This window comes from Plasmodium gallinaceum (genome assembly GCF_900005855.1).
Source record: "Plasmodium gallinaceum strain 8A genome assembly, contig: PGAL8A_v1_65, whole genome shotgun sequence".
NCBI lineage: Eukaryota > Apicomplexa > Aconoidasida > Haemosporida > Plasmodiidae > Plasmodium > Plasmodium gallinaceum.
Genome location: NW_021628225.1, coordinates 851,609 through 875,624, shown reverse-complemented (window position 1 = coordinate 875,624; position 24,016 = coordinate 851,609). Strand labels below are relative to the sequence as shown.

Sequence of the window (24,016 nt, the reverse complement as noted above, 5' to 3'; positions counted from 1 at the left end):
TTTTTTTTTTTTTTTTTTTTTTTTTTTTTTTTTTTTTTTTTTTATTATTCAACAATTTATTATTTTTTAGATACTATATAATAAAATTGTGAAGATGTATTTAAAAATTATTTTTTCAAATGTTTTTTTTCTTTTTCATTTCTTGAATTTATAAAATGAAAATATTACTTTTCCTTTTATTTATTTCATTGTGTTATATTTCCTTTTCCTTTTCCTTTTTAATAAAAGCAAATATAAAATTATTAAAATTAACTTCTATTAATTATGTAACTCTTGATAAAAAAGGAAAAAACTTAATTAATGTAATATATCTAATTTTTTTTTAACTATACTTATATATTTTGAATACATATTTATTTATTTTTTATATTCATTTTTTTTTATTATTACATTTTATATGTATACTTGATATATATTTTTTTTTTTTTTGTCCTAATTTATTTACATATTTAATATAGAACTTTTGATACATTAAAATATTTTTATTAATTAATATATTTATTTTTATAATTAAAAAAAAAAATTTCGTCTTTTTTTTCTTATTTTTTTAAATAGAATCATGTGCATAGAAAAAATATACGATCTTTAAAGAGCTTTTTATATCCACATTTTTTAAAAAGAATAATAGAACCATTAGAAAATGCTAATTTTAAAAATTATTTTTTTTTTCGATCATTATCACGTATATGCGTTTCTTTAAGTAGTGCATTTTCTTTAAATGCAAAATTAAATTTATATAGAAAGAATACAAATAATTTATTATTAACGCAACTATTAATGAATAATGAAATTTTAATAAAAATTTTAAAAATATGTTGGTTATATAAATTAAGTCATTTTATAGATAAAAACATAAAATTATGCAGATATATGTCTACTATATTTTATATTATAAGTATATATTTAGATATATTATCTACATATAACATTTCAAAGAATTTTTACTTTTACTATTTTTTATATTCCTTATCATCTATATTAAAAAATTTGAGCATACTAACATACACATCCATTAGATCAAGTATTAATTTTCATGTATCTCAAATGCTATCTAACTCAAACCAAAAATTTAACGAAAAAAGCATAAGAGATATAAAATTAGTAAATAAAGATACATACGATAAAAATATAAGTAACGAAAATATAAATGATGAAAATAAAGATAAAAATAAAAATGATGAAAATGTAGATAAAAATAAAAATGATGAAAATGTAGATAAAAATAAAAATGATGAAAATGAAGATAAAAATATAAATGATGAAAATAAAGATAAAAATATAAATGAAGAAAATGTAGATAAAAATATAAATGATGAAAATGAAGATAAAAATATAAATGATGAAAATAAAGATAAAAATATAAATGAAGAAAATGTAGATAAAAATATAAATGATGAAAATAAAGATAAAAATATAAATGATGAAAATGAAGATAAAAATATAGATGAAAAATTAATGGAAGTTAATACATTAAAAAAAGAATATAATATATTAAAAAAGGTTTATGAAAAAAAAAAAGAGAATAACAATAGTAACATTTTAAGAAATAATTTAAAAGTAAAAAGAAAATTTTATATAGGAGAAATTAGTGTTATAACTGATTTGCTTTTTTCCTTAGTAGATTTATCAACAATTCTTTTACTTTCTCATGCAGCAAAATTTATAAAACAAAAAATATTTTTTTATATTTTTTTATCTTCTCTACATTTATTTTTTTCTTACAAAGAACTAGAATATTTGTTAATTTAGATAAATAAGTTTGTTGAAAAAAATGTGTATGTCACAAATTAATAAAAAATTTGAATGAATTTATACACTTTCTTTTTTTTTCTATAACTTTATGTTTTACTTATTTTTATAGAAAAACTTTATATTTTAATTTATTTTTGTTTTATCCTTTTGTTTTGTTTCAATACTTTATTTTAATAATGAAAAAAAAATTACAATAGTTTTTAAATTAATTTGGTGTTGCATATAAATCCTATTTTAAAACTGTAAACTTTCAAAAAAAACTTCAAAATTTTTTTTAAATTCACAATAATTTATTAAAAAATCCTTATATAAAATATATATGTCTAAAGTGCTTTAAAAATATCAAAATAATAATATATACTATATTAAGTATTATTGTCTGTAATCTGGTTATATATTTTTAAAAAATTGTAATATAATGTTTATAAAAGTATATTTTTATATGTAACATTAATTTTACTATAATGTTAAATTTTATTGTTCATTATTTCATTTTTTTTTTTATTGGCCATTAAATTTATACAAAATGAAAAGATATATTAAAGAAGTATTTTACAAAAAAAAAAAAAAAAAAAAAATTAAAAAATTAAAATAAAAATTATACAATGAAAAAAAAAAGAAAAAGAAATATGTTTAATATTTTTAAAAAGTTGTATTTTTTCAATCCATTATTACAAACTACTTGAAATAAGGATAATTTTAAAATTACATTACGTACTAATTAAAAAACTTATATTTTTAATCATCTTCCGGATATGTATATGGGCAATCAATATATAATTTCTAAAAAAAAAAAAAAGAAAATATTAAAAAAGTAATTAAATCAAAAAAATAAGAATTCATTTAAACAATATATTCTTAATTATATAAAAATATATTTATATTCATACTCCTTTATTTATTTGTTTCCATTTGTTATTAAACCAAACACCCCAAAAATATGATGTAACACATCCACCAGTAACAACAAACAGCCAATAGCGAGTATTATATTTTAATATGTGATCATATATTCTTATGAAAAAAAAAAAAAAAAAAAACAAAAAAATATGTATAAAATTATTATTATTATCATATGAATACTTAACAAATTTTTTAATATATATATATATATATATATTTATACTTGGTTTTATTTAAAGCTTGAAAAAAAGGATTAAACATATCTTTATCTTTTCTACTCTTTTTTAGTGATTTCCAAATAAACGATGGGTAAGTGTCACTAAATGGACTTCCAAAAACCACTGAAAAATAAAAATTTTGAATATTTATTAAAATTTTATTTACTTTTTAATTATTTTAGCAATAATTACTTTTTAAAAGTTGAAATTAAACGCATATAATATTATGATTTTACTTTATACTTTAAAAAAATTATTTTTACATAGAAAAAAAAAAAAAAAAATGAAGTTATAAAATGCTTGCTTCTTTTTAAGAATAAAATAAAATGTAAATAAAATAATATAAATTTATCTTTGTGTAATTATTTTTTGTATTAAATTTTTTTTATATTTTTTTTAATATTTTTTTTTTTTGAATTTTTAAATATAAAAAAAATTTTAAAATGAATGCATTTCAAATAATGTTGTGCACGGAATTATTTTCTGGAATATTTATATAGAGAGACTATAATTTTTTTCTTTAACTAATATTTCGTATTTTTGAAAAAATAATTCTATTTAAAGAATTTTTATTTATTAAATTGTTTATATATATATATATATCTTATTTATTTGTTCTTTTAAAGCTATTTTTATTTATTTTATTTTTTTGTCACTCTATTGTATATCATTTTATAAATTTTATAGTTGGTACTAACTTATTTTTTTTTTATCTCTACTTCTATTATTTTTCATTATTTACATTATTAATTTGAAGTAATTTATCTTTTTAAAGTATTATGAATTATTATTCTAAACATTTGTCACTATAATTTATATATATATATATATGTATATATTATATATTATATTTTAAAAAATAAATAAAATAATGAACTTAATATTAATTAGTTCAAAATGTATTTATGAAATCAATAATGAATTTTTTTTCAGAACAGATGATAGGCAAACAAATCATTTAAAAAGTATCTTAAAAGTACAATTAAATCAACATGTTAAGGTTGGAGTAATTAATAAAGGTAAGGGAGAAGGAATCATAATAGAAGAAAATAAAAATTATTATGTTATAAAGTTGTTGTCACCTATTCATTTAGAAAAACCAGAATCTAGATTCATTCCAATAGACGTCGTTATATGCATACCGAGACCAAAAATATTAAATAAAATGTTACAACAATTATCTTCTGTTGGAGTTAAAAAAATAATTATTGTATTTTCAGAATATTCAAATAAATCATATGAGTCAAGTAAAATTTTTAGAAATGAAGAAATAAAATATGCACTTCAATTAGGATTAGAGCAAGCTATGTGCACACAATTTCCCGAAACTTATATACATTACTCTTTTAACTCTTTTTTTATGAATATTCAAAAATATGCTGATGATAATACAATAAAATTGTGTGCACATACAGATATCAAAACAAATACTACTTCAAATGAATTTTCTATTTTAAATAAAGAGGAAGGAAAAATTCTTTTAATGCTTGGATGTGAAAGAGGTTTCTCAGATCTTGAAATTTATTTGATTAAAAAATTAGGATTTAATTTTCTATATTTAACCGAAAGAATTTTAAAGTGTGAAACAGCCATTTTAATAATTATTGGGCAGCTACTTTTGTTAACAGAAAATACGTATTTAAGGCCTAATGGTAAAAAAATGAGAAGATACTCAAAAGATAGAAATGGTTATATAGAAAAGAATATAATGAAAAGTAAAAATAAAGAAGAAATTATAGAAAATAATTACAACTTTCAAGATAAAACAGAAATTATTCATGAAATAAAAGACATTTTAGTGAATGAAACTTTTTCTTCTGAACAATTGAAAACTTACATAAGTAATTTTATAAAAGAACATGAAAGTATGAAAGATTTCGAAAATATTTTTAGTAGTAATGAAGATAATGTACTAAAGCAAAAAACAAATATTATAGATGAAATTTTAAAAAATATATCCTCTTTTAATAAAAATGATGAAAATAATTTTGAAAATATATATTTAAGTTTGCTACTAAAGAAAATTAAATATAAAAATCGTTTTTGCTTATCATATAATGATGTGAAAAATAATGTTGATGATGATGGTGTATTTATATATAGAACACAAAGATATATTACAAAAAAAAAAAAAAATTTGTTAAATGATTTGCATTCAACATAGAATTAAAATTAAAAATTTTTATATTATTTTTATTCCATAATATTGTCATTATAGTAATTAATATTTTTTTTAATTTTTTTTAATATCTTGTTTATGTTATAAATTTACACATACATTTATATCCTCCATAAGTTTATATGTTTTTTGTATTAATTTTTCATAAAATATTGATTTAAATATTCAATATGTATTATACTATAATCTTTAAGTGGATTTCTTTTTTATTTCTCATAATTTTATTATGTTTTCACTGAAATTAAACTATACAAGTTACATATATATTTTTAACTATAATACTCATTTAAGAAAAAAAAAAAAAAAAACTTCAAAATGTATTAATTTTTTCGTTTTATTAATTTTGCAATCTTCAAAAATAAAGTATTCTATCCACATATACGTATGTTAATTACTTTATTCTAAAGGATACTTTTCTTTTAATTCTTCAATTTTATCTTCAAATGTTATTTCATATGGAAACCTTGGAAATTTATTACCATATATTTTCCTCATTAATAGCCATTTTGTAAAACATTCAATTTCATAAACAGTCATTCTATGTACATTTATATTTTTGCTTTTTAAAAAGTTATACATTTCTCTCCTAGGTTCATAATCTGGATTTATTCCTTTAATGTAATACTCCCAACTTTTACTTTCATCTGTTTTTAAATCGTTAATAAAATTTTCTAAATCTAAGTTTTCGTTTTTCTCAAATGTAGAAAAATTAAGGACTTTAAAAAATTCTTTACTCTTTCTGTTACACCTATTATGAAATAATTTCCTCATATTTATTCCTATTTTTTTTTTTTAATTGTTTTAATCATATTTTATTGATTTATTTATTTATTCTTTTTTATTATTAATGTTTTTATTGTGCTTTTCTTTTATACTTTAATTTTTTTTTTTTTTTTTTTTTTTTTTTTTATATTATATTTCCTCTAAATATAATTTTTTTATTTCTTGAGAATAAATATTTATCTTCTCATTTTTTATTTATTTATTTTAAAGAAAAAAAAATAATAACAAAAAAAAATATTTATATGTTTTTAAAAGTAACTGGATCATTACCAAATTTTCTTTTGAATTTTTTTTTTAACAAAAAAAAAAAAAAAAAAAAAAAAAATTGAAATAAATACATTTATTTAAAATAATTAATGTAGAAAACAAATAGAAAAAAAATAAATAATTATATTTTCATGGTATTCTTTTTGTTTTAAATTTAAAATTAAAATAAAATGACAAAATAATAGAGAAAAAAAGAAGTAACAGGAATATTAATGGACTGAAAAAACTATCAAATCTTAGACGCCCTTTCAAAGGTTCTCTTGTTTTTCTCCTAAAGAAAAAAAAAAACAATAAGAAGTTGTGTATAAATAAATTTATATTTAAAAATATAATATGATAATATTTTATATAAAAAAATACATTTATGAAATATTTTTTGATGAAATATTAATCATATAAAAATAATATTAAACATTTTCATTTTAATGGTATTATAATAAATCATAGTAATTTAAAATATAAATAACAATATGAATTATTCAGGAAATTTATAAATGAATAAATTTCAAATAAATTATATATTATAGTTCAACACTCATATATAAGTAAATACATATAACTATTTATTTATAATAATTAATGTTTCAATATAGCTTACTTTTGGATAGTATCAATTCTTTTTAAATAAGCTACATAAGATGATATTAAAGAAATGAATGAAGCTAAAAATAGTAAAATAATAATGAAGTCTAAATTTCTATTTTTATTTTTATATTTTTCTAAAAAAAGAGCTAATAAGTTAATGTAAACAGACATAAGAGAATAATGAAGAAATGTTCTTTCCGCAGCAAAGTTGATTTTTGGGTCAATTTTTAATAAATTGATATTTTTACTTTTATTGTCTTTTTGACTATATTTATTATTTAGCCAAAAAAAAGTTTTATCAAGTAAGTTCCACTTCTGTAAAGTATTATACCTTGATAAATTAAATTGATTCATGTAATCATTCGATGTTATATTATTTTTATATTTTTGATTATTGGATAATTCATTTATATTTACTGAATGTAGATCTTTTCTCCCCTCTTGATAATTACACGAATTTTTTAACATAGAACTACTAAGATTATTTGATGACTTAAAATGTTCATGAATGTTTTTATATATCCAAATAGGTATATATTTAATTTTTTCAGAATGTAATAAAGCCATTGCAGTTTGATATTTCGAATACTTATATGCATTAATTGATTTATTAGAATTTAATATATTATTTATCCATTCAGGCATATTTTCAACTTTTAATTTTACTTCTATAATACCATAATTTAATCTAATAATTTCATTTTTTCCAAGAGCCTCTTCAGCTAATCTGCACCAATGTTCTCTTTTTTCAACATACTCATTTAACATAGATATATTTGTATCTATAGATATTCTTACTGCATTATCATTAGTTAATTGAAAAGCTGATCTTAAATAAGATGTTCTTATTATTGGCTCTAATTTATTTTTTAAAATCTTTCTTTGTATTTCACTACCTAGTTGAATACTTTTATTTATTCTTTCTTCAAGAGAAAAATTATTTTCGTTATTATTATTGTTATTTTTTAATAATTCTTTTTTCTTTTTACTTAATTTTTTAAGAAAGAAATCTCTTATATTTAATTCTCCATTCATAAATTTTAATACATATTTTTGATCTAATTCAAATCGTTCTTTTGTTGAAGTTTCTCCTGTCCATTCTTCATGGTGAATTTTTCTTTCAATAAAAATAGTTTTATTAGGATCTCCTTCATTATCGTTATACCAACGAAATCTTATCAACTGAGCATTTTCATATCTAAGAATTCTTTTAGTATAACAACTAGCCTGTTTATTATCAAAATAAACAGACGTTATTTGTTGTGATTCATTAAATTGTTTAAAACTATTATCATTATCATTCATATTTTTCTTCACATTAAAAGATTTATATTTTTCATTTTTTATAAAATATTTAAAATGATTTTCTAAATCTTCATTGCTAAAATCAAATATTAAATATGGCAAATGTTTTACAATTTTTACTTTTGTATAAACAATATCATCATACTTTATTAAAAATTTTGTTGAGGTTCTCTCGAATGTATCAGGTGGCTTCCATTTGTTACTTTTATTCATATTTTCTACATTTTCATTTAATGAACGAAGTAAAGTATATAAAAAGGACAAATAAACAATTAAGTTGTCTATATTAATGTTACAAAATTTTTCTTTTATTAAACTTAATAACAACCATTGATTAATAGATATATTCATTACTTTATCAAAAAAGAAACCCAATTTCATTATTATTTTACTATTTTTATGAATATAAAAATCAAAATGAATTATATCACACCCTATCAAATCTAACTGCTTTTCAATATCATCCTTTTCAATCCCACTTTTATTATACTCTAATGATTTTAATAATTTGTATATATTAATTAAATTATCAATTATATCATTATATTTATTTTCTGCAAATTTATTTACCTTTCTTATTTCCTGACTTATAATATCATTAAATAAAAATGGAGGTAACATTTTTATTCCTAAAAATAACATGAATGAAAAAAAAAAAAAATGTATAATATACTTAAATTTAATCATATATTTATAATTTAACCTTGCTTATCAACCTTTTTAGCAGCATTTTGTATTAAGTCTTTTTCTAACTTTAATAAAAAAAAAAATAAATAAAATAAAATAAAACATGTAAGACAACTCAAAGTAAAAGAATAAAAAGAAAAAAAAGAAGAAAAAGAAAAAATTTAAACCATTTCTTCTTTTCAAAATAAATGTTAAATAAAACCAATATATGTTTATACCTTTTTTTTATATTTTCTACTCATCTTTATAATGGTTCGTTTTATTTTTTTATATGACACATAATATTTTCTATAATGATTTGGAATATCATCCATTTTTTAATTTTTTCAAAAAATTTTTTTTTTAAATATTTATACGTATAGTTTTTTTATGTTTATTCTTTATTTTTTTTTTTTTTAAATATCTATTTATTTTAATCTATATTAAAATTATAGTAGAAAAAAGTTATTCGATTTTAATAAAGATTTTATGAAATTATCATTTATACTTTTATATTAATAATAATAAAAAAAAAATTTCTTAATGAAATTTTTTATTTTTAATATTTATATAAATACATTTTTCTAGCTCAAACTAAGATGTGTATATTAATCTTTTTTTTTTTAAAAGTTCCCAAAATAAATTCATTATACTAAAAATATTTAAATAATTTATCAAAAAAAAAAAAATTAGTGCGTTAAAAAAAAAGATTTAATATTATATTTTAAAGATATACTTAAATTAATTAGGTTTCTTCATTATAGTTTTTTAAATTTTGTTAATGAATTTTGTTCTAAATACAAAAGGAAACAGAAGTTTGTATTTTTTTTTTGTATTTTTATATACATTTTTAAAACTTTTAAATTAGTTTTAAAATATATTAAAATTTTGCTACTTAAATTTGTTTTTAATAAAAATGTAGAATAAAATATTTTCATTTTTTTTTTTTTTTTTTTTTACTTAAGTTTGCAATATTTAAAAATAAAATTTTTAAAATGACGAAATTTCTTTTATAGATTAAATATTATGAGAAAATACGTTGAAAAACTATTTATATTTCATAAAAAAATTTGTTTCTATTTATTTTAACATATATTTTTTTTTTTTTTTTTTTTTGTTTTGACTTAAAATTAAGTAGAATTTAATAAAGTAAAAACTATTATTTTTTATCTACATTTAAATGGCAAAATTAAATCGTAAATCAAAATAACCAGAAGAAAAAAAAGAAGAAAAATATAAAATTTTTAAAAGAAATTATGATATATTAAAAAAAAATTTTATTTTAAATAATGAGAATTAGGGTTTATTAATATTTAGAAAAATTTTTTAAAAGAGGTAACATAAAGATTTAATTTTATTTTATGAAGTATTATAATTCTTTTAATATCTATGAAATATTATAAAAAGAAAATATATAAGAAAAATAAAAATATAAAAAAATTAAAATAGAATAAAAAAAAAAAAATAAAATAAAATTAATACAAATGAAAGTCATACAAATAAATAAAAAGGTTCATTATTTTAAAATATTGATTGCCTAAATGTTCTATTATTGTTATAAGACTAATATAAATTAATCAACTTTTAAAATAACATTTTTTTCAATTTGGCTTTTATTTTTTTTTTCTTTTATATATATAATTAATTTAAAGCTACTAATAAAATGTATAATAAAATTAAAATTCTCAGTTTTTTTTGTTTGGCTGCTAGTGGAACATATTATATTTATAGATATAAAAAAAATGAACTGAAGCATCTATTACATTTTTTACTTTTTAAAAGAAAAAAAGAAGATAAGAAAAATAATATTGATAATATAAAAGAAGATAATTTAAATGAAAATATATCCACCATAAATGAAGAAAATAAATCAAATTCTACAGAAGCAAATATCTTGAATGAAAATGTATCAGTAATAACTAAAGAAGAGGAATCAGATTTTATTGAAATAAATAATTTAAATGAAAATGAAAAACTTCAAGACACAGAAGAAAATGATGTAAATACAAAGAAAATGAAACATTCATCAGATGATGAAAATATAATGACAGATGTAGAAGATATAAATAATATTAATGATAGAACAAATTACACAGTTGTTCAAATAAAAAAAAGAAATAATAAAAAAAATAACGCAAAAGAAATTTCAAAAGAAGAAGAAGAGGAAGAAATAAATGGAAAAAAAGAAATAAAGGATAATTATAATTATAAAGAAAATAATATAATAATACCAGAAAATTATAAAATATATTTTAAGTCATTTGGTTGCGCACATAATAGTTCAGATTCTGAATTTATGATGGGTTTATTAAGTAATTATGGATTTAAATTCGTTAAAAATATTGAAGATTGTGATATTTGTATTATTAATAGTTGTACTGTAAAAAACCCAAGTGAAGAAAGTATGAAAACAATAATTAATTATGTAAAAAAGTTAAACAATTCTATTAATAATAAAACGAAAAATTCAAAGAATTTAGAATATTTGTCTACTTCATCATCTGGATTTTCTGAATTTGAAGATAATGATTGTGAAAACAAAGGGACAAATTATTCTACTAATAATTCTTATGCATGTTCTGATAATAAGAAAGATTGTGCTTGTAATATAAAAAATTACAATGAAATAAATGATAAATCGGATATATTGGGAAAAAACACAAATAATGAAAAAAGTGATGAATTAATAGGTATCAAGAAAAAAAAGAAAATAATAAAAAGTAATAAAAAAAATATCAAAATTATTGTTTGTGGATGCGTTCCACAAGCAGAAAAAGATATGAAGATTTTTGAAAATATTTCTTTAGTTGGAGTAAATAATATTGATAAAATAGTAGATGTTGTGGAAAATGTTATAAATGGATATAATGTAAAATATTTAAGAACTAGTAAAAAAATGACTTCTCTAAATCTTCCGAAGATAAGAAAAAATAAATTTATTGAAATTATAAATATTAATAATGGATGTTTAGGAAATTGCACATATTGTAAAACAAAATTCGCGAGAGGTGACTTAATGAGTTATGAAATAAACGACATTATTGATAGAGTAAAATATGTTTCTAATGAAGAAAATATAAAAGAAATTTGGTTAACATCAGAAGACACCGGTGCATATGGTATCGATTTAAACACAGATATTGTAAAACTATTAAAACGGTTATTAGATAGTGTTCAAAATGGAGATGTTATGATAAGACTAGGAATGACTAATCCTCCATATATTTTAAAACACATTAAAGATATATGTAATTTATTGAAACATAAAAATATGTATGAATTTATTCACATACCAGTTCAAAGTGGTAGTAATAATGTCTTAAAAAATATGAACAGAGAATATAATATTGAAGATTTTATATTTTTAGTAGATAATTTAAGAAAATATGTTCCAAATATAACTATATCCACTGACATTATATGTGGATTTCCATATGAAACTGAAAAAGATCATAATGAAACAGTTAATTTAATTAAAAAATATAAATTTCCTATTTTAAATATTTCTCAATTTTACCCTAGAAGTGGCACTGTAGCATTTAATATGAAAAAAATTAATACCAAAATTGTTAAAAAGAGATCTAGAGAAGTCACCGATGCTTTTCTATCATATAATAGTAATTATAACTATTTAAAAGGAACAATTCAAAAAGTATTATTCACTGAATTGTCTACTAAAAGTGAACATATAATAGGTCATACAAAACAATATGTTAAAGTACTTTTACCAAATAAACGCAATGAAAATATTCATTTGTTAGGTCATTTTTCTTTATGCAAAATAACTTCAACTCATAAATGGCATGTTGTTGCTGAATTGCAATCTTAAAAATATATATATATCTATTTTTATTATTATTCCAAATCCTTTTTTTTTTTTTAAAATATATATATATATACATGTTACTCTTTTTTTTTTTTTTTTTTTTTTTTATATTCATTTTTTAAATATATATTCTATATTATTATTTTTCTTTTTTTTAACATTGTTTTTAAATATAANCATTTTTTTTTTTTTTTTTTTTTTTTTTTTATTGAAAAAATTCTTTCATATATTATTCTTTTATGATTATACAACATTACCTTTAATTTTTTTTTAATTTTACTTTTGTCCTTATAAAAATATTGTAAATATTATAATACTTTATGTATTCTCTTATTTTTTTTTTCTTAAGCATTTCTTGCTTTCAAATATATGGTGTTAATTTTTTTTTCTTTCATGAATAATAATTACTCTTTGTTCTAACTATTAATATATTTATTTCATTCTATATCATGCAATTTTAATTTGTATTTTTTTTTGTTTTAATAAATGATTTTATATTTTTTTATTGGAATTTCTTTTAAGTTTCTATTTGTTAAATAAAACTATTTTATTTAGTGTATAAAAATTGTATATTTAAAAAAGACAAATATTTGAACTTTTTATTATTGTATTTTTAAAAATTGAGCAAATGAAAAATAAAATAAAAAACTTTTATAGCTTTAATCTTTTAATTTTTTTTTCAAATTTATATAAATCTATATGTGAAAAAAAATATATATATACTTTTTTTTTTTTTTTTCTATCTTGTCAAATGTGTATGTATTGTAAAACATGAATAATAGAAAACAATAAAAGAATTAAAATATATAAATCAATATATAAATACATATAATTATTTAATATATATTAAAAGTTGATTGCATTCATCATAAATGGCTTACAATTTGTATCCTAAATTTTCTTTTTTCTGTAATTTGGTGCACATTTTTTGAAGTTAAAATGTTGAGGAAAATTATAAAGTACTCAAAGAATATTAATGCAAATTATTCATAATAAAATATTTTTTTCATATTATTTAAATTTTTTTATACATTCAAAAAAAAAAAAAAAAAAAAAAAGATATATTTTTTTTTAATTATTGTAAAATATATTAAGTATTCCCTTTTAATTTCCTCTTTTCCTTTTTTAAAATAATAGAAATATTACACACTACTTACATAGTGTTCAAATTTAGATATGTAAATGAAGAAAAATTAAAAAAAAATAATAATAAAAAAATACAACACAAAAAAATATATGTCAAGTGTAAGGAACTTAAATACACATTTATTTAACAATTTATTAAAAAATTAAATATTGTTTATTATAAACCTAAAGTTGTATTTTTTTTTTTTTTTTTTTTTAATTTTTAATTAAAAATGAAATTTTAATAGTAATTAATTTATATATACTTTATAATCATCTGTATTTTGTTTATTTTCCATTTCTCTACAATTTTTTGTTATACATTCATTATCATTAAATTATTAATCTAAATCAAATAATTTCATATATATTATTTTTTGTATTTATATTAGAATAAATTTTTTTTAGTTTAAAAAATAAATATTTATATAATAAATGTATATGTATTAATTTTTATTCCCATTCATTACTTTTTTTCATGAATTATTTATTAGAATAAATGTTTTTATTTTTTCATTAAATATTTATACTTTTTCTAATAATTCACTATTTAACAAGGTTTAATAATTTGTTTTACATTATTCTACTTAATATATAATTTAATAAAAAAAAAAAAATAATAAATAAAATAAAAAATGAAAGGATCTGATAAAATTGATTTTGAAAGTGTAAAGAGTTCATACCTAGAAAAAGATTTAAAGATAAAAAATAATACATATGTAAAAAATTTAAATATAAAAAATGATATAATTCTTGAAGTAATGAAAAATAAAATAGATGCAAATTGTTTAGACAATTGTTCATTTCAAAATTATTCAAATAAAAAAGACGAACAAAAATTCCATTACAATCAAAGTTTAATAGAAAAAAGTGATGAAAATCATATATTACAACAACTTGATAATAAGGAACAATATAATCATTTAGAAGAAATAAATGATAAAGAAAATGAAGAACGTTTAAAAACTGAAAAAGTTGAAGGAGATTCAAAAAAGGAAGATATTGAAGAAAATGAAGGATATCAAGAAAATATTGTATCAAAGGAAAATGAGAATTTTACAGAAGTAAGTCTTATAAATAAAATATCTAAATTTGTAAATAAAACGAAAGATGCTTATAGTTCATTGAAGGTAGATAAGTTATTTTTATGCCACAATATAAATGATTTAATTAATGATAGGTACAGTGATATTAATATTGAATATTCAAGCGATAAAAAAAAAAAATTTATTTATGAAAACAAAAATGAAGAAAATGTAACAAAAAATGCAAACAAAAATTTCAATTTGGTGAAAAATATAGAAGATAAAATAAAAAATAATAAATCAACCGTTTTAAAGAATATTTATAATTCTTTTAAAGGAACCTTAAATGATTTTATAGATGTATATTTAGAAAAAGATAATGATGATAATGAATCATTATATGATAAAATATATGATACTAATAAAATGGTTCATAAAACAACAAGAAAAAATATAAGTAAAAACTGTGAATTAATATTAAATAATCAAGCAAATAAAATTAAAAGCAGAAAATCAATAAGCGACACAAGTACAATAACAAAAAAAAATGTAAAGAGTGACATCATTCAAGAAAGTAACCAAATTAATAAGACATATATCTATGATGAAAGAAAAAATAATAAAAACTTTAGTGTCAAAAATAATATGAAAGAAAAATTCATTGGTAAAAGTGAAAAAAATTCAAACAATGATAATAATATTTATGAAATGAATTCAATATATAATAATAAAACATTTGAAGTCAAAAAAAATAATACAATTCATAAAATCAATAACGATGAATTAATTAATGAAAAAGATATAAATTACAAAAAACAGTTATCAAAGGAAATGAACAAAAATATTAATTATCATAATATATATGAATCAGACATAAATAAATTTGAATATTCAGACATAATATCACACTATTTATATAATAATGAAGATGTTAAAAATAAATGTTCTACTAAAAATAAATATGACATTAAAAATGGATATGATTTAAACAAAAAAAGTGTCACTAATAATATTGACTATATACAACAAAAAAAGAAAAGCAAAATTATTGACGTTCAAACTATTGATAAAAATGTTTTTAATATATCTTCTCTTACGCAAAAATATAAATATAGATCTAATATAATATTAACTATAAATAAAATTAAAAATATTGAAAAAGTAATTGAAATTAATATAAATATCACAGATATACAATTGAAAATACCTGGAATGAGAATTGAAAACGTAATATTGCCTTACAAATATTCTAATGATTTATTAACAATACAGATAAAAACATTAAATGAAGATCATGAGCAAATAGATGAAATAGAGAGGGAAAAAAATGATAAAAGCAAAAATAACTTATCTGAAGAATACGATGAAAATATGATAAAACATCAATTAAAAGAAGAAATATCTTCTACAATAAAGTATTATTATTTATTTATACCATTGAATAATATAAAGGAAGAAATAATAAATAAACAATTAATTCTAATAACTTCAAAATATAAAAAAATATTTGAAAAAGAAAAATTATTACCAGATACAATATATTTAATACAATCAAAAAATATGGATTCAATGAAAGAGAAACATTTGTATATTTCTATTAAAAAATGTGTTAATGGAATTCATTTTTATCCTAATCTAAGTGAAAATAACTTCAATAATTTAAATAAAAACAATCTTTTGGATACAAAAGAAAGTGATCATATATTTAAACCAGTTTATGTTAGTTTATACAATGATGAAGTAGATAGAGAAATAGGAAATATAATAAATGAAAACAATTTAATTAATAAAATAAAAATAAATAAACTTCCCGAAAAGGGGTATTATATTATAAATAATAATTATCTCCATTTTTATTTTAACAAAGAAAATGTTTTAGTTTGTAATAATAATATAAATAATAAAATTGACAAAAATCAAAGTAACATTGAAAATGCTAGTAATTTCTTTAATTTAATGTCTAATGATTTTATAAGCGTAAAAAGTTGTATAGATTTATTTCCATTTTATATTTTTCCGTCACTTGAAGATGTTGATTATTTTGATTTCATGGAGAAAAATCAATGCATAAAATTAAAATTTATGTTACATTTTCTAGCCATATTGGAACTTATATGTACAAATTTATGCTCATTTATGAATATAAGCATCAAGACCCATTCACTGTTTTATAATCACATTAAAGCAGTTCAGATAGATGATGAAAATAATGAAAGAAAATATTTTACCTTTTTATACACATCACATGATGAAAAAAGTAAAACAACCAACTATTCCTTTAATTATGTTAAACCATTTATTTTTGAGTTTAAGAATGAACAAAATGTAAATGAAAATGAGGAGAAAGATATCTCATTAGATGAATTAAATAATAACGATATATTTATATATAATTATGCAAGAAAACAATCGTTATTTTTGTATAATATAATTAAAAATTATGAAGATATAAAAAATATAATAAAGTGTTACGATGAAAAAAAACATATTTTCTATACAACTGATTATAATAAAAAGCATTTTCAAGATTATTATATTAATATTTTATACAAATATAATAAATTAATTGGAGAAGGAATATACAATAAAGAAAATGAATATAAGTGTAAGGATGGAATAAAAGAAACCAAAATAACAGAAAAAGAAAGAATAAAAAATAATTTAAGACAAAAAATTTTAGAAAAAAATAGTTACAACAATATATATCAAAATAACTATAAAAAATTACCAGAAAATATATACATTTCAGACAATTTTTTAACTAGTAACAATAAAAACATTTTATTAAAACGTGAAACTAAAATAAGCAATGAAAAAATAGATTATATAAATAACAACGAATTTAATTATCGTAATAATGTTGATAAAAAATATTTTATAAATGAAATGGAGCTTAAAAACAATAACTTATTTAATGAGAAGGGTAAAATAGAAGAATATAACAATTCTGCTTTACAATTTAAAATAACAAATAATAACAAAAATAACAAAATTAGGAATATGCAAAATATAAATAGTAAAACATATAATAATCATGAAAGTAATGAATTTGTTGATTTTAAAGAATATAATAATTATCATTTATGTGGTAATAATAGTAATAATATGAAAGAAGAAAAAAATAACACAGTTATAAACATACAACAAAATAAGAATGATAAAAAAGATTTAAATTATATTAACAATAGAAGTAATGAAAAAAAAAATAATACATTAAATATGGATATATGTAAAATTAAAAATCAAAATACTTATTTAGATCAATTTAACACAAGTAAGAATGAAGAAAAAAATAAATTAGAGCAAAAAAATTATTCTAATGATATATTAGATGTTTTATATGAACAAAAAAAAGAACAATATATGTATAAAAATGATATTTCTAGTAAGGAATGCATTAGACAGAAGATAAATAATAATTTAGATTTTACTTCAGAAAAATTATTATTAGAATCATATGATTATTTTAATGGAAATGATAATAAAAAATTTGTAAATGAAAATAAAATAGATGAATATGAAAGTATTCAAAGCAATGTTATGAACTTCAGTGAAAATGGTATAATTCTAGATAGTTTTACTAATGAAGATGAAAATAATTCTATTGATATGATTAATAATAGTATAATAAATAGTAATATGTATGTAGAAAAAAATACATATCATAATGAAAATGATGAAAAGAAAGTTAAAATACTAAATTTTGAAAATTTAAAAATACATAATGATAACATTAATGGTATTAAAAAAAAATGCAAATTAATTCAAAGGAACGCAAATTGTTTTTAACAAAATCATTATTTTAAATAAAAAATTAAAATATGATATTATTTTTGTTTATAAAAAGAAATTCAATTGTTATGTTGATTATGTATATCAAATATAGGATTCTTTTTAACTTAATTAAATGATATGTTATAAAATGAAAAAAATAAAAAAAAATAAAAAAAATAAAATATAAACTAAACCTTAACTACTAAATATATATATATATATATATATATATATATATATATATATATATATATAATAAAATATATTGTAAATTATATTCTTAATTAAATAATAAAATATAATAATATTTCATACAGTGCTGATAGAAATAAAACAAATTTTTTATCATTATGGATAAAAATATAAATAATTATGTAATAATTATATAATTTTAATTTATAGAAAATGTGCTTAATTAAAATTTTTCTTTCTCTTTTATTATATTTATTATACTTTTTGTGTTTAATTATAACACTTTGTTATTATATATTTACTTATTTTAAAATATTTTTATTTTCTTTTTATTTTATCCGTTTTTTCTTATTTTGATGTATAAAATTAAATATAAAAAAATAAAAATGATGAATATAATATGAAAATTTCTATCTTTTATTTTTACTATACACATTATAGCCTAATTATTTTGCTTCTTTTTATCATATTTTTTTAGATTTAAATAAGTGTAAATATAAAGATAAAAGAAAATCATGTGAATTAAAATAAAAAAAATTAATAACTTTATCAATTTTTTTTTAAACTTTTTTGTTACTAAATTTCTATAAAAATTTATTTTTTGAAAAATATTAAGGATTTTTTTATTTTTATCTTGTCTATTTTTTTCATTCAAGTTATTTTCATTTAATGTTACTCTTCCTATATTTCCTTTTATGTTGCTTCTACGAAAGAAATATGTTTATAATTATAGCAAGTATATTTATTTTAAGAAATACATTTTTTTAACTTAAAAAAAAAAAAAAACAATATTTTTACTTTGTTTTTTTTTCACCTTTTCATTAAATTTACATATAATGTGAAATCCGGATTAATAAGAAAAAAAATTTTAGAAAAATAAATAAAATATATAAGATTTTCTGAATCAAAAAATATATCATAATTGTCACATTCTAAATTCACAAAACATTTATCATGCAATGAGCTTGCTATAAAATATAAAAAATTGTCTCTATTGTGTTTCTTAAATTTGTTATTTTTATATATATATTTTTTCTAATTTATTTATTGCATTTCTTTATTTTTTTTTTATTTTACTATTTAGTAAGTTATATCCTTTTTTTAATTTTTTTTTTGAACTACAACCATATTCACAGAAATTAAAATTTTCATCACAAAAATATCTCCATGAACATGAAATATTTTCTAATTCATTATCATAATTATCCTCAAAAGAATCTATATAAATCATTTGATAGCATAAAGAAGCTATAAATAAATGGCTAATATTTAGATAAAAAAACAAAAACATTGTTCATGTTCTTATTAACATGTGAAATATTTGGATAAAAATTAATTTAAAAAAAAAAAAAAAAAATACATATATTTCACTGTAAAAAGGACTATTTAAATAAATATATTATTAAGTATAAAAATAAAAAATTTTCTATAATAATATTTAGACAAAATACGTATGATTTATTATAAAAATACCATCAAAAAAATTACAGATTTTAGTCTTATAAAAGTTTTTAACACCATTATTTTTCTTATTCCTCTTTCATTTTATTTTAATTTATTAAATTATATCTATTGCTATTTTATTTATTTTTTTCACGTTATATACCTAATTATAAATTTTTGCTTCTATTAATGAGTTTTTAATTTTTTATTAAATGCACTAAAAAATTTTTTTTTTTTAATAAAGCTATATATATAATTAAAAATTTTGAATATTAATAATAAGAAAAAATTCTTATTGCGGTAATTCACTATTTATATAAATTTATATTCACGTTAATGTGTATTTTTTATTTTTTTTTTAATTAATGAAATAAATGAAAAATAAAAAGAAAAAGAAATATATATAAAAAAAAATAAGTATTATCAAAAGATTGATAAGCTTAATAATAAAAAAATCCTTCCCTTAACTTTTTGATTTATGTTTTTAAGTTTATATATATATATATATATATATTTTTTTTTTTTTTTTTTTGTACTTTTTGTTATATATAAAAAAAAAAATATAATAAAATATTAAGTATATTTATATTATACAAAAATTATAAATTTTATTTTTTATTTTTTATTTTTTTTATTACTAAAATATGGAAGACTTTAAAAATGATATAAAAAGAGAACATGAAGATATAACAAATGAAATAATAATAAATGATGAAGAAAAAAATAATGAAGGAAAGTTAGAATATATAAAAGCTGAAGAAAAAAACCTTGAAATTGTAAAAAATGAAGAAATGAATGAAAAAATAAGCTTTGATGTATTTTCATATTTAAATAAAATATATAAAAAATATGGCTTATATGAAGAAGAAATATCTAGATTTTTATTATATGTGAAAAAAAGAAGAGGAAAATTAAAAAATAAAGTTTTATATAAGGTTAAAAAGATAGGTAAGTATGTTACTAAAATTTATCATACAGAAGCAGTGGATGAAAAATATTTAGAATTATTAATTTTAGATGTAGAATTATGTAGATGTAGATATATTCAAATTAAAACTGACATGAATAATTTGAAAATTCCTTATAGATCTAAATTTTCCTACTTAAGGCGTTTAAAAAGATCATTAGAGAAAATGAATTTTCTAAGTAACATTATAAATAATTATATTGATAAAAATACAGAATTACAAGTAAAGTGCTATAACACGTATATTGAAGCATCATATCTTCTAGAAAGAAAAAAATATGAAAAGTGCTTGGCGAAAATAGATGAATTTACTAAACTTATAAAACTTTTAAAAAGGATTACTATCAATTCTATTTTAGATAACCAAAAAAATGAAAATACTACGAAGGATGAAGATGAAAAATATATAAGTAATGAAAATAATAATATAGAAAAGTCATTAGTAAAAAAGAGTGATACAGTGGTAGATGATGAAAAAAGAATCGATGAAATGTATGACTATTTTTTATCGGTTATAAATTCATATGAACGTATTTGTGTTTATAATATTAAAAAGGCTAACATAGGTAATTCAAATGATAAATTGGAGGAAGATGATTTTACGGATGATATTAATACTATATCAGAACATAATAATGGTACAATTTATAAAAAATTAGATATACAACTATTAGATAATATAACAATAATTAATGTAAAAAATATTCAATTTCAATTACAAGAGCATAATAATAATATAATAAAAATAAAAAGCATTATTGATGATATAAAAACTGTTATAGAAGATGAAATTATTACAGCTTTAAATGTAGATCATAATTTAAAAGATATTTCTAAAAATGCAAAATCTATTTTTAATTTCTTAAATGATTATGATATAAACTTCATTATAAATAATTATGGAAATATATTCTCTAAGTATTTTGATTGCTTATCGATAGTTCATGATGAATTAATTAAATCAACTAATGAAAATAATAAATTATCAAATAAAGATAAGCTAATGGATAAAATATGGAATACTTTAGAAAATTATTTTCTCTCTGAAAAACTTTATATAGATATAGAAAGAACGCTATTAGTATTAATGAAAAATTTATTTCATATTTATAACCATGATGATTCAAAGAACTTTACTTTTCGCAATAAAAAAACATTTGGTGAAATTATAGACTCCATGCCGTTATTACATGAAGGAATAAGATATGCAGATATACTTAAACAAAATACTGATGAATTGAAAAACATAGAAAATAATGATATTTTTATTAATATTTTACAAATAATAAAAAATGTTAAGTCTTTATGTTTAGCATTTTATTATGCATTAACAAATAAAAATGCTGAAGCTCATGTTTTATTTGATTTAATAAAAACAAGAAATTATATATATATAAAAATTAATAATATAGAAATACCTAATAAATCATTATTGCGTGTAGCGATATTATTTAATAGACTACAAGATCTCGTTTCTTTAATGAATGAAAAATATTATTTCAGACATTTATCTATTTATGCTTTACAAGTAAAAAACAAATCAATAATAAACAAAAACTTATTTTATGTAGATAATTCTTTATTTCAGCCTAAAATGAAGGAAATTTCTTTAAGCCCACTACAGATTGATATGATAGATATGTGCCGTGATTCACCATTAATAAATCAAGTAAATCAAAAACCATCAGGATTTAGAGGTTTATTTAGATCATTTTGGAAAAAATAAACAAAAAAAAAAAAAAAAAAAAAAAAAGGAAAATAAAAATATATTTTTATTTAATATATTATATTACTTGAGGACATTATTTTTTGAATTACATGTGTATTATATTTGTTCTACTTTTTTTTTTTTTTTTTCTACCCCTTTTTTATTGTGAACTTTTTTAAAAGATGAAACATAAAAAAAAAAAAAATAATAAAAATAAAAAAAATATTTCATTTTTATTGATAATTTAAAATTTTATTTTTAAAAATGTTTAAAATGGTTCTTTTAATTATAAAGATAAATAGTCATTTTCACTTAAATTTCATATTATTTCACATTTTTTCTTTTTTTTTTTTTTTTAAAAAAAGTAACAAGTCTATTAAGTAAAAATTTTTATATTTAAAAAAAAAAATTAAAATAGAAATGTAAAAAAACGATCATGTTAAAATTATTTCTTTAACCACTCAATTCCATTATTGATTGAACTAAATCATTATTATTTTTTCTCAAAGCTTTAATTGCCATATCTCTGCTACATTTTGTTTGTGACATAATTAACTCCACATCATCCATTGAAACATCATCTACTTTTTCTATAAAATAAAAAAAAAGGTATGTAGGTATTTAATAAAATGTTATTTTAAATATTTTTATTTTTGGAAAAAAAAAAAAAAAAAAAAAAAAAAAAATTAAATAACAATAAATGAACATATATATATATATATATATATATATATATATATATACCTTCATCTAAGTCTTGGACTTTTTCTTCTGTTTTTTCGGCTGATTCAAAATTTGTTTCTGTTTCAATAGGAACCTCTGGATCTTTTGATAAATTATCTGGCATAAAGTCTAAAAAAAATATGAAAAAAATATAAGATTTTTTATTAATACATATACCAAGATAAATATTAAAATGAAAATTAATGAATGAATATTATTAAAAAAAAAAAAAAAAAAAAAAAAAAAATCATTTAATATAAAAAATTACTATTAATTGAATTTGTTAAATCATCAGTTTTTGCATCTCCAAATATTACATAAGAGTCAGTTCCTTCAATTTTATAAACTTCAACATTAGAAACACCAAAAACCATTTTTTGAGATTTTTTTATGATTACTTTATGAACATTTGGTACTGCTTTTAAGCCAAGTTTTACAAGCATTTTCCTTGCTCTTCTTTCTCCCTTACTCATTTTTGTTCTATTGGGTGGATTTAATATATTTTTATTTTCATCATTCTCTTCACAGGAAGAACTGGAAGAAATATCTTCTTTTGAATTTATTTTATCTTGCAT

The 24,016-nt window shown here is 17.4% G+C and overlaps 10 protein-coding genes across 10 annotated transcripts; 5 read left to right on the top strand and 5 right to left on the bottom strand.

Moving 5' to 3' along the window:
* Positions 1-155: 155 nt before the first annotated feature.
* PGAL8A_00151200 (conserved Plasmodium membrane protein, unknown function) lies at positions 156-1,749 on the top strand (the record flags this gene model as incomplete). Its single annotated transcript, XM_028675055.1, has 2 exons — positions 156-302; positions 556-1,749. 2 exons carry the CDS (start codon positions 156-158, stop codon positions 1,747-1,749), a joined length of 1,341 nt encoding a protein of 446 aa, XP_028526625.1.
* A 741-nt stretch (positions 1,750-2,490) lies between these two features.
* PGAL8A_00151100 (conserved Plasmodium protein, unknown function) lies at positions 2,491-3,066 on the bottom strand (the record flags this gene model as incomplete). Its single annotated transcript, XM_028675054.1, has 4 exons — positions 2,491-2,535; positions 2,643-2,766; positions 2,879-2,996; position 3,066. Coding segments are annotated over 4 exons (288 nt in total).
* Positions 3,067-3,744: 678 nt separating this feature from the next.
* PGAL8A_00151000 (RNA methyltransferase, putative) lies at positions 3,745-5,037 on the top strand (the record flags this gene model as incomplete). Its single annotated transcript, XM_028675053.1, has 1 exon — positions 3,745-5,037. One exon carries the CDS (start codon positions 3,745-3,747, stop codon positions 5,035-5,037), a length of 1,293 nt encoding a protein of 430 aa, XP_028526623.1.
* A 411-nt stretch (positions 5,038-5,448) lies between these two features.
* On the bottom strand, positions 5,449-5,823 carry PGAL8A_00150900 (conserved Plasmodium protein, unknown function; the record flags this gene model as incomplete). The annotated part of the gene is made up of 1 exon (XM_028675052.1): positions 5,449-5,823. One exon carries the CDS (start codon positions 5,821-5,823, stop codon positions 5,449-5,451), a length of 375 nt encoding a protein of 124 aa, XP_028526622.1.
* A 408-nt stretch (positions 5,824-6,231) lies between these two features.
* Positions 6,232-8,993, bottom strand: PGAL8A_00150800 (conserved Plasmodium protein, unknown function; the record flags this gene model as incomplete). The annotated part of the gene is made up of 4 exons (XM_028675051.1): positions 6,232-6,373; positions 6,701-8,621; positions 8,696-8,744; positions 8,898-8,993. The coding sequence occupies 4 exons, from the start codon at positions 8,991-8,993 to the stop codon at positions 6,232-6,234; spliced, it is 2,208 nt and encodes a 735-aa protein (XP_028526621.1).
* Positions 8,994-10,321: 1,328 nt separating this feature from the next.
* On the top strand, positions 10,322-12,487 carry PGAL8A_00150700 (radical SAM protein, putative; the record flags this gene model as incomplete). The annotated part of the gene is made up of 1 exon (XM_028675050.1): positions 10,322-12,487. The coding sequence occupies one exon, from the start codon at positions 10,322-10,324 to the stop codon at positions 12,485-12,487; it is 2,166 nt and encodes a 721-aa protein (XP_028526620.1).
* Positions 12,488-14,244: 1,757 nt separating this feature from the next.
* Positions 14,245-18,423, top strand: PGAL8A_00150600 (conserved Plasmodium protein, unknown function; the record flags this gene model as incomplete). The annotated part of the gene is made up of 1 exon (XM_028675049.1): positions 14,245-18,423. The coding sequence occupies one exon, from the start codon at positions 14,245-14,247 to the stop codon at positions 18,421-18,423; it is 4,179 nt and encodes a 1,392-aa protein (XP_028526619.1).
* A 619-nt stretch (positions 18,424-19,042) lies between these two features.
* On the bottom strand, positions 19,043-19,891 carry PGAL8A_00150500 (conserved Plasmodium protein, unknown function; the record flags this gene model as incomplete). The annotated part of the gene is made up of 3 exons (XM_028675048.1): positions 19,043-19,304; positions 19,415-19,568; positions 19,678-19,891. 3 exons carry the CDS (start codon positions 19,889-19,891, stop codon positions 19,043-19,045), a joined length of 630 nt encoding a protein of 209 aa, XP_028526618.1.
* A 796-nt stretch (positions 19,892-20,687) lies between these two features.
* PGAL8A_00150400 (conserved Plasmodium protein, unknown function) lies at positions 20,688-22,736 on the top strand (the record flags this gene model as incomplete). The annotated part of the gene is made up of 1 exon (XM_028675047.1): positions 20,688-22,736. The coding sequence occupies one exon, from the start codon at positions 20,688-20,690 to the stop codon at positions 22,734-22,736; it is 2,049 nt and encodes a 682-aa protein (XP_028526617.1).
* Positions 22,737-23,171: 435 nt separating this feature from the next.
* On the bottom strand, positions 23,172-24,016 carry PGAL8A_00150300 (hypothetical protein; the record flags this gene model as incomplete). Its single annotated transcript, XM_028675046.1, has 3 exons — positions 23,172-23,308; positions 23,463-23,570; positions 23,710-24,016. 3 exons carry the CDS (start codon positions 24,014-24,016, stop codon positions 23,172-23,174), a joined length of 552 nt encoding a protein of 183 aa, XP_028526616.1.